The 10,131-nt window shown below is 40.7% G+C and overlaps 1 protein-coding gene across 1 annotated transcript; it reads right to left on the reverse strand.

Annotated features, from left to right (window-relative positions):
• Nucleotides 1-289: 289 nt before the first annotated feature.
• LOC137201468 (transcription factor Sox-8) lies at nucleotides 290-4,141 on the reverse strand. Its single transcript, XM_067616553.1, has 3 exons — nucleotides 3,430-4,141; nucleotides 2,819-3,054; nucleotides 290-2,646 (listed from the first exon to the last, which is right to left on the reverse strand). Exons 1-3 carry the CDS (start codon nucleotides 3,843-3,845, stop codon nucleotides 1,892-1,894), a joined length of 1,407 nt encoding a protein of 468 aa, XP_067472654.1. The 5' UTR covers nucleotides 3,846-4,141; the 3' UTR covers nucleotides 290-1,891.
• Between the last annotated feature and the right edge of the window lie 5,990 nt (nucleotides 4,142-10,131).

Consider the following 10,131-nt stretch of genomic DNA (forward strand, 5'->3'; position numbering starts at 1 on the left):
CTGTCACTTTGGAAAACTGTTCAGAGGGACGAGAGATGAGGATAACTCCCTAAAGGTCTCACTGGTCTCCTTTCACAGCTGTAGCACACAGTACAGATGTTAGACGAGGAGGCTAATATTAACAGCTGGTATCCAGTGCAAAAGGCAAAGCCATGGACATCGCTCACTTCAATTAAATTAATTCTATGTACAGTATTTATTATTTCACAATTATTTCCAAATATGTTCAAGAAAAACTGAATGATTTGAATCTAAATGTGCAGGCAAATAAGAACGACAAAGACAAATATCAAGAAAAAGTATCTTTTATTTTAAAAAACGGCCAGCGAATGGGTTAGCTGTGCATGTGGGAATGAAACTCTAGTTAATAGAACAACAATAATTTTCACAGCCTTTCTCAAAATTATACACCATAATAATATACAAAACACAGTTCTGTGTACAAAACTTGGAGCACAATGCTCTGTACGTTTCTCGCACAGCATCTCACAGAACATTACAAACCAAGACTGTAAGGAATGATGTCAAATTAAGGATATAATCAAGAGCAAGTTAACTGTCGGAGTTTCTGGTGTGGATTACTGATTGTGTGCTGCCTGAAGTTTGTTAATAATTCAATTTCATATTGAAATACTGACAATAAGCATTAGAAGGCACAAAAACATTTTGCGCGAGACTGGAGCAGTGAGTTGGCACTTGATGGCTGATGAGATAAATATGGGCAAATACTCACACATTGACTCCTTTCCTCTTTGAAACCTAAACACCCTTCACTGAGTAACGGATGATGTTCAAAGGTAATTATCAGTGAAGAGCTGTTTTAAATATTATTTGGTATGTATTAAGTCATGGGATATGTATCTCTTGCCAAAGGAAATGTCTCACATATACACTTTGTCTCCCTGACACACACACGCGGATGCATGTACGTACACACATCCATGTGTTGTCCATCCACGTATACAGGAGGTCCAGCTGACATGTCACTCAGAGAGTGTGGTGTTATTTTACCCCATTTCCTTTAACCCTAGATCATGACTAATCGCAATTTGCCAAGCATAGCTCTCAGACACCTGTTCTGTCCTGTGCGAGTCTGTTGGTCCTGCACTGTTTGCTCGCAACTTGGAATGGAGATGTTTCTGGATATTGGTCTTCAACGGAATGATATCAGATGCAATGTACTTGTACTGTCCTTCACTTCATTTACCTTGTTTTCATTAAAAGCCAAAACAGTACTGTAAAAAACCAAACCCACATTACATGTGTTTATCTACTTAAGAACAACAAAAAAAGAAACCAATAATGCATGAACATAAATACATATATGCCAAAATGACACTATAAGATTCATATGAGCCATTTAGTTAAGACTGGGCCACTGATGCAAATGGCCAAATGTGCTGCGATATAGCTGCGGCCATTAATGTAAATTCTACTGCAAAATTTACGTAATTGGTCCCGTGTACATTCTCCAATGTATCTGCTTCTCCTTCTGCTTCACCACAGAAGTGGGCCAAACTGTTTCTCTCCTACACAACTCAGTGACGGGCCCTCGCTTTACCTCAAGTGTGCACACACGTGCAATTTTAAACTGACAAGAAGGGGGATGTACAGGATGTAGGCGTAGGCGATATGTCCTCATGGAGGAGTTTGGCTCACCAACAACACAATTTCTCTCTGTGTAAAAAGTCTGTACAAGTGTGTTTTCATTGCAACGATATAACTTTGTATAAAATCAGCAGGCACTTTTTCATTTGTTTTGTTTCACGTTCAAATGGTCACAGGTAGCCTACTACCGTCTACACACTTCTCCACCTGCTCCTTACTTCCTTCATTAGTAGTGCATGAATCTGAATGAGTCTCTGGTGCGAACTGACTGTTTCTTGTGCCCCTAAGGTCTAGACAGCGTGGTGTAGACGGGCTGGTCCCAGCTGGAGGCGGTGGGGCTATGGGCAGGAGCCATAGACAGGCTGTTGAGGATCGGGCTGCCATAGGGCCGCCTAGATGAGTGGAAGTAAGGGTACTGGTAGAGGCTGGAGGGGTAGCCAGAGTAAGGGTTGTAATAGTTGGAGCTCTGGAGGTCAGTATAGTCACACTGGGAGCTGGAGAAAGAGGCTGCGGCCGAGGCAGCTGATGTGGCTGAGGTGACACAGGCCTGGCTATTGTAGGAGCCGTAATCAGAGTGGGAGGGTGACCCGTGGGAGTGCTCGCTGTAGTGGCTAGGGCTCAGTTGCTCCGTTTTAATGTGGAGCCGGTGCTGGCCCACTTCGCTAGTGGAGGGAGAGGAGGTGGACATGGTGTTCTTGCGGCTCCAAGCTGATCCGTTGGCGCCTGGGTGGCTGTATGAGGAAGTGTAAGAGCCACCGGCCGCTGGAGCCTGCCCATGGCTGTGGTCTGAGGGCAGGGTGGAGGAGCCTGAGGCGTGGCCATTCAGCGGGAGGTACTGGTCAAACTCGTGCACATCGAAGGTCTCCATGTTGCTGATGACATCAGTGCTGAGCTCAGAGATGTCAACGTTGCTGAAGTCAATGTTTTGCCTGCTGCTGTCGACGAGGCGACGGCCTTCGTGTTTCAGATCTTGCTTCACCCCGTGGTGCAGGTCTGTTTTGGGAGTCGTGGGTGGTGTAGGGGGACCGTGAGGTTGCCCTGAAAAGAGGAAGGTCAGAAATAGAGCTTGAGCATTCATTTTCCCAAATGCAAAACTATTCAAAGCAGCGTAAAATTATTAAATTCCTAAAATAAAACTAAAAAATCTCCCACATTTCCACACAGTTGCGTTTGATACATAATTTTTTATATATAAAATTTGATAACACACCTGCATGTTCAGGGTGGTGGTGTCCATCAGTCATCCCTGCAAGTCCTCCCATCCCTGGTTCAGCTTTATAGATGTGATGTGCCAGCTCTGCTCCTGAGTCTGAGTCGCTCTGACCTGGTTTTACATTCTTCCGTCGCCGAGGTTGGTACTTGTAGTCTGGATGATCTTTCTTGTGCTGAACCCGAAGCCTTTCTGCTTCATCTACAAATGGCCTTTTTTCACTCTCTGAAAGCAAGCTACAGTAAAAAAAACAAACAAAAAACATATGTATAAAATGTTAAATTTACATACACATTAAATCTGAACAAAATATATAAATAAAATTATTAGTTGGCCCAAGAGCTTTATTTAAAGAGGTCAGAAGCAAATGACAATATTCCTTATAGCATTTCTTCTTCTGGATCATTAAGAACAAAAGCCACTAAAACCACAACTTTTTTTCATTGAGTAAAATTTATATTTGGTATATTGCTAAAGCTGTTAACATTAAATAAAATTTATCAGTAGTCATGACCACTCAGTGTCCTTATGATTATTTTCTCTTAATAATATTAATTTACTCAGCCTTCATCCCTGCATTTCTCTTCAGAAGTAATTAAATGTTTCTTTACCGCCACAGTTTCCCCAGCGTCTTGCTCAGTTCTGCGTTGTGCAGGTGTGGATACTGATCCGCCAGCTTTCTGCGGGCCGCTTGCGCCCAGACCATGAAGGCATTCATGGGTCTCTTGACGTGAGGTTTATTCTTCAAGGATCCGTTCCCTCTCACGGGCATGGGCACCAAGGACCAGTCGTATCCCTTGAGGACCTGAGAGACGGCATCCCGTATGCAAGCTGGGAACCGGTCGTCATCCTCGGAGTCCAGCTTCTTGCCCAAACCTCTGAGCAGAGATACTTGGCCGTCGGAGCCTGTCGGTGAGGACGGAGCATCGGAGTCGGACTCGTCCTGGGACATGGAGCTGTTTGTGCCCGATGGGCTGCAAGGTTGGTCGCTGACACATTTGTCATGCTCCTCTGTCATTTTTAACATTATTTGTTCAGTTCCTTAGAGATGAAAATCCGAAAAAATAAGCTGTAATCTTCAATTAAAGAAAAAAAAGAAACGTTACCACTAAATTCAAGCGCGCAGCAAAGTGGCCAGTGCGCCCTTTACGCACGCTGCGCCACAGTAAATTCCTTCAACAATTTCAGTCAGTACGAGTCCGTTGTTTTCCTTCTGCTTCCCTGTTTGTTTGTCTTCGTTTGTCTTGTTTTCCTATGCTGTCATGGGAGGTGCAGTCGTGAAAGTTGTGGTCCTCAATGTGAGCTGAAGAGCTACACGTTACAGCAACTTGAGTTGGAGTTTTAAAATCGTCACTCCACCTTCCGCCTGGGATTGGCTGGAACAAATCACCACTTTCCCTCCATTGGTTCAGGGTTTTTTTTTTATGTGAGCTTCATTATTATAATGATTTTCTTTTTTTCCACCGGTGACACAGTTCTGTTTTTACTAAAGTTGCACACGTTGGATGACAAGCAAATATTCTTCCACATTTTAGGAAATGTGACGACTTGAGAACTTAAATGTTACAGAAAGAAACTTTTTTGATGTTGAATAATGTATGTTTTTTTAATTATTTTTGTTATTATTATTATTATTATTATGGTTGTTGTTATTGTTATTATTTTTAAAGCAAATGTCAACATCTTCAATCTCTGAAATGTATGCAAAAGTCACCTAAATTAATAACATTTAGTGAAATGATAATTTCATTTCATAACTGATAATAATGACATGTTGCTGCCCTGTGGATATACAGGCTTTTTATTTCTCTATGAAATAATTTTGATATTATAAATACATCTACAATGACAGACAATAATCATGTCAATTTGGATATTTTATTGTCACATTATATAATGTCATGTTTTATTTAACCATTGTTTAACCAGGAAGTCTCTTGAGATACATCCTTTACAAGGGAGACCCGCATGGCCAAAATGGCAGCATACAATAGGTTGTATTTTATAGGAGATAAAACTCGACTATTTAAAACAATTACATTCCTCATGAAACATTTATTTTATGTGACGCTTGAATGACTAATATGAAGGCAACGTTCCCAGATGTCTATAATGTCTTTTTTAGAGGAGTTTGTTTTACTGAAATGAAGATTAGAGTTAAACATCTGAGGCTACCCAAGTGACCCACAGAGAAAGTTGTGGTGTGCACGCAGTAAAATGAAGATTGATATTTAAATGGTCTCTCAGATAACAGGATATAGTGTAAGTCAAAATATAATTTGAACAACTGTATTTAGGCTCCAGTATCATATGCGTATGTTAATTCAGTAAAGCTTAAAAAGACAAATGTGTCAAAGTTTGTAATATATAAATTTGCTGTAGGGGTTGCACATTACAGCACACATATGTCAGGTCTGTTAGGGCTCAGTATCACATAGGATGATCCTTTCTTTTGGAGAGTATAAAACTTAATTAAATATTGCTTATAACATATATATATATATGGTATTAAGCCTATCGTGGCTGTCCACATTTTATGCCTTCCTCCGTGTGAGAATATCTGCAAAGCACTGAATTTGAATCTAAACAAATAACCACGACTCCGGACTCAACTCATCTCACTCTTGAATAGACGTCTGAGGAAAAAGTTGTGTTTACTTCGATTAAAAACAGCCTCCAACTTCACAGGCCCACTTATAACTTTGATAAATGTTCCAAATTTAGAGGAGGAAGTTAATTTGTCCCAGCAGTCTGTTTGTGATACATAAATTACTTCTCACCACCAGTGAAGCAGGCTTTTTTATTACACCGAAGATATAAAAAGCAGACGAGATAAGAGGGTAGATTGAATCACTGCCTTTGTTAAAGGTGTCTTTGTGTCCATGTATTGTGGGATGATTTTTATCACTGGCCTCCCTATGAAAAGACAAGGTATGTTTGTGCTGGACGGCAGTTTGCTTTGCTCAATGCACACTGCAGGTGGCTGAGGGAAGAAGAGAGCTTGCAGTATGTGGAAATAATAGAAACTGTGGCTTGTACATACAAAGTTTTCAGCAAAAGAGGTAATGGTTTGCACAGCAAGGTAAGACGTTCGTTTTTCTTTGCTTTTTTATTGGGTTATAAATAATAGGCTCTAGAAGCTAAAGGGACAGAATGAAATCATATTTTATGTTTTATGTCTGTAAAAGGACCATGTGTCAGTATGTAAAAACATATAATATAAAATAAGCAGGTGTGAGAGAAAGTGCTCTTTACTTATTGATGTTTGAGTGACTCATCATGTTGATTTTCTAATTAAGTATTACCTACTATCAGAGAGGATAAAATGAAAATGCTCACTTGGTCAGTCCTGAGCCATCTTCCTTTCTAGCAGCTGCAGTCAAAGCGCGCTCACTTGGGTCAAGTTCAGTGCATGAGTGTGTGTGTGTGTGTGATTGTGTGTGAGAGCGAGAGAGTGTGTGTGTGAACAGACAGACAAAACAGGCTTCATTCTAGCGCTCCACACATGGAAAAGTATTTACGGCGTCTATGCATGTGTGTGTCAGTGGCATGTGTCAGCATGTAAGAATCAGATATGAAGAATTGTACAGCTCTTTCTCAATGTGTGAAATTATTGTGTCACATTTTATTTACAATGACAAATCTAAACATTTTTGTAATTAGATATCACTGGATTTATGACACCCCCCTATTGTTTTTTCCTGATATACAGTTAGTGTTATTTTTGCATTCTCTTTGTATTTGCAATTAAATATTTTGTTGTTAATGTCATCGAACATCCATCTAATTCTGTAAATCCCTGCTCTCAATTACCATTGAACCTGAATCAACTGTTCCTGGCTCAAGTCCTGTCTCCCCATCAAATTTTATGGAAATCCTTTCGTCAGGGTTGAGGTATCTTGCCGACAGACAGACATACAAACAAACAAACAAATGAATCAATTGTAATCAAACCAGTGTGTCATAGCTCAAAAAGTGCTCCATTCGGTTTGAATTTATTGGCAAAAATAAGCAACACATTATATCTGAAGATGATGAGGGCGGCTGTAGGTGGACCAATGGTTAAGCAAAAGAAAGTCGGCCAATGTAACACAAAATTAAGAGAATCACAAAACCTCAGCAGCTGATTGAGTTACTTCTCACTAATCATCTCATCCCAATTAGAATGGCACCAAAGGTAAATCAATCCAACATGAATGACAGCTGCCGTCAAACCCTGCTAAGCTGTGAGACAGTCTTGGTTTCTTGGTAGAGAGGAAGAGACAGAAAGAGGAGACAGACTTAAACAGACTCCAGCCTTCCCCCTTCATGCCTCCCTGTATTGTGGGGAGAACTCTGGCCAGAGTTTGTGGGCTCTGGGCTCTTGATTAGAAAAGGAAGGAGCAACAGAGGAGAGGTAACCGCGCATGAACCTAAAGTGTCCCAAAGAATGAAGGAAGGTTTTAATTTTCCTATTTTTGCAAGATGCATCTCAAAGGAAAGATCAGGGTAAAGATTTCAGTTTTTTTTTTCTTTTTTTGCAGGGCCTTAACAGAGCATGTTAGCCCATTTCTCCTGGGCCCTAGTCACTTCTAGCCCACATGTAAATTATACTTTCTGGCTTCTAATGCGCATACAAAATTGAATTACACAGTCACCCGCAGGAATCTTGCCCCCTTTGGTCTCTGCTTCTGTGTTTTAATACACTTAGGCACATTTCTTCACTTAAATTGGCATAAATTGCCACAGCGTTATACAGTGCTGAAAAGAGTTTTAGGTGTGGTAGGATGACGTGAACCTGATGAAAAGTTGATCAAGGTCGAGTTCATAAAAGATCTGTATAGTTAAATGTCTGTTTTGCATCCCAAAAAAGTTAAACATTTATTAAATATTCAGATTCTCCCTTTTTGCGCATGATGTATAAGTTCTGCACCACAACAATCCTGATAGAATTTATTTAAAATTTTCCACATGAGGAACAACTGTGGTAGCCCGTGTCTCTACAGTCACCACAACGCACTAACCCTAACCCAAACAGCAGGCCTTCATTCTGTTCAATAATCTCACTGATTGCACTCTGAGTCCCAGTAAACTTGGTGAACTATGGAGACTGGCATGTCCTCCCTCTCACCCAGACTATCCCAACCACGGCCTAACCACATGTGGAACAAGCTCCTGGGCTGCTAACAAGCCATATTTCACCCCTGCACCACATCAACTAGACCACTTCTATCTTTGGTTTCACACACTCTGAAAGAAGGTAATTAGAGCAAAATTTACAGTTAAAGCAAATGAAACTGGAAGAAATGGATACAGGTTAGAATATGAATAAATAAGCCCCACCAGACAAATCCTGCTCAGACACAAAACACATATTTTACAGTCCTGGCGAGTGTATTGTTACATCTTAAGGTAAAAAAAGATTTTTCCAGTAAGGTTCACACATACATGAAAGCGAACTCTCAGTGATGGATGTACCTACTCCTCCTTTCTGTCCCATCTCTTCTCATCCCACCCCCTCTGGAACTTGGATGGTGGATGTTTTCCATTTTGGTCTGTGGCCAAATGTATTTTCCAGGTTGTCTACTTAGTGAGGTCGAGGACCCGAGGATGTTTGACTTCACTGGTTCTAATCACAGTCCAACCCCCATGGCAGCTGCTGTGTGTTAGGACCTCCCATTGACCCCTGACCCCGCACTATCTTAAATTCATTCTATTAAAACACTATAATGAGGGGTTTACTGAACCAATTGCAGGTTTTATTTAAACCTATTAGTAGACGCAGAGAGCTGGAGGGGAGTGGTTGCATGGTGTGGAGGGAAGGAAGGGAGTTTTGAATAGATTGAAGGGGGAGTGTTTGAGACTGAAGGAAACAATTAGTCCAAAACGTCTCAGGGTGTGTTTGGCCTTCGGCCACACTCGTTTTTAATGTCAGGAGTATAAAAAGAGCTCAAGTGTTTCCAGATTATTTGCTGTGTTTTCTCCCTGACACATAATTGTTTTGTGAGGCAGCAGTTCTACTTGTGATAGTTCTGTATGTTCATATGAATTAGAGTGTATGGACAAAGAGGTTTTGGAAGCTGTTGTAGTAGCAGGTCAGTAAGGATTATGTTAAGGTTGTTCCTCATTCCCTAGTTTCCCTCAGGCTTTGCTGTAAATCTTTGATCTGCAAACTGTCAGTAGGTATCTTACATGTTTGTTGTGCAGTGACTCCCCTGAGCACACATGCAGAAACACTTTGTTTCTGCATGTGTGAAGCACATAATGGTTTTGACTGTTGACACAACAGTTTCTGTTTGAACATTGCCTAAAGGTGAAGCTCACGGTTGAGAATAGATCCACTAACTTCCATGTAATGTTACATGTGCTGTGGAAATGTAAATTTCTGATTATTTTCTTCTGACATGGCAGCATAAATGCTAAGATGTTCAACAGGAATGACACTTCCCATGGTGTATCTTGTCCTAGAGTTATCCCAAGAGGAGCGTGGGTGTAAGTGGGTTCTTTTTTTTTTTTTTACACTTTCTGATCTACACCCCCCTCTTTCTGTCTTTCTTCCCTCTCATCTTCATGGCATATGTTCTGAATAAACTTGCGGTGTACTCAGTCTTCCACATTGTCTACTTTTTTGATCTTTGATTCTCATAAATCATCTCCCTAATTTGCCTGTGAATTAGATGGTGCGGGACATGTAGACATTTAGGACAGGGCTCAGGGGCGGCGAAAGAACAGAGAGCCCACCCCTTGACTTTACGGGAAATGGGAGGCTGCTCCACAAAAGCCAGACTATTTTAGAGGACTTGTCTGGCTGCAGGGACTTTGCCTCACAGCGCTGAGATTGTGGTGGATTGTTTTTATTTACAGAGGAATAAAACAAGAAAAAAGCCATTTGTGCTGCTCATTTTTATATCCCTTTTTATTTGCATAAGAACTGTGCACATGCATGCACACGTTTACACACACGAGTGTAGAAAGACAGTGTGTAGCAAAAGTGTGCAGTGCACACAGAGCGGCACAGTATGAAACCTAAATCTCTTGTGTATAATTCATATATTACAGGATAATTTATAAGCTATTAAAATGATTATTGGTGAAGTGGATCAAATTCTGCAATTAGTGTACAAGCCAAGACGCTCAATGTTTATGAGAAGCAGTCTGTCTCCAGCCTGTCTGTAACCTCTAATAGAAGTGCTACACTGAAAAATGCATCAGTACACCTGCTGTTAGCTTTATGAAGAGTAATCATTTGGATGAGTGTAGTAATATATTATATGATCTTATAACTCTGAATTTATTCCCATGGGTTAATGTGGCTTAATTTACTGCATAATTGA

This window comes from Thunnus thynnus, chromosome 17 (genome assembly GCF_963924715.1).
Source record: "Thunnus thynnus chromosome 17, fThuThy2.1, whole genome shotgun sequence".
Taxonomy (NCBI): domain Eukaryota; kingdom Metazoa; phylum Chordata; class Actinopteri; order Scombriformes; family Scombridae; genus Thunnus; species Thunnus thynnus.

Excerpts from the sequence above, each read along its gene's own strand:
- LOC137201468 (XM_067616553.1), bottom strand. The coding sequence starts at position 3,845 with ATGTTAAAAATGACAGAGGAGCATGACAAATGTGTCAGCGACCAACCT. Across the intron at positions 3,055-3,429 it reads ACGCTGGGGAAACTGTGGCG|CTTGCTTTCAGAGAGTGAAA; the intron begins GTAAAGAAACAT and ends TTTTTACTGTAG. Across the intron at positions 2,647-2,818 it reads CCACCACCCTGAACATGCAG|GGCAACCTCACGGTCCCCCT; the intron begins GTGTGTTATCAA and ends TCCTCTTTTCAG.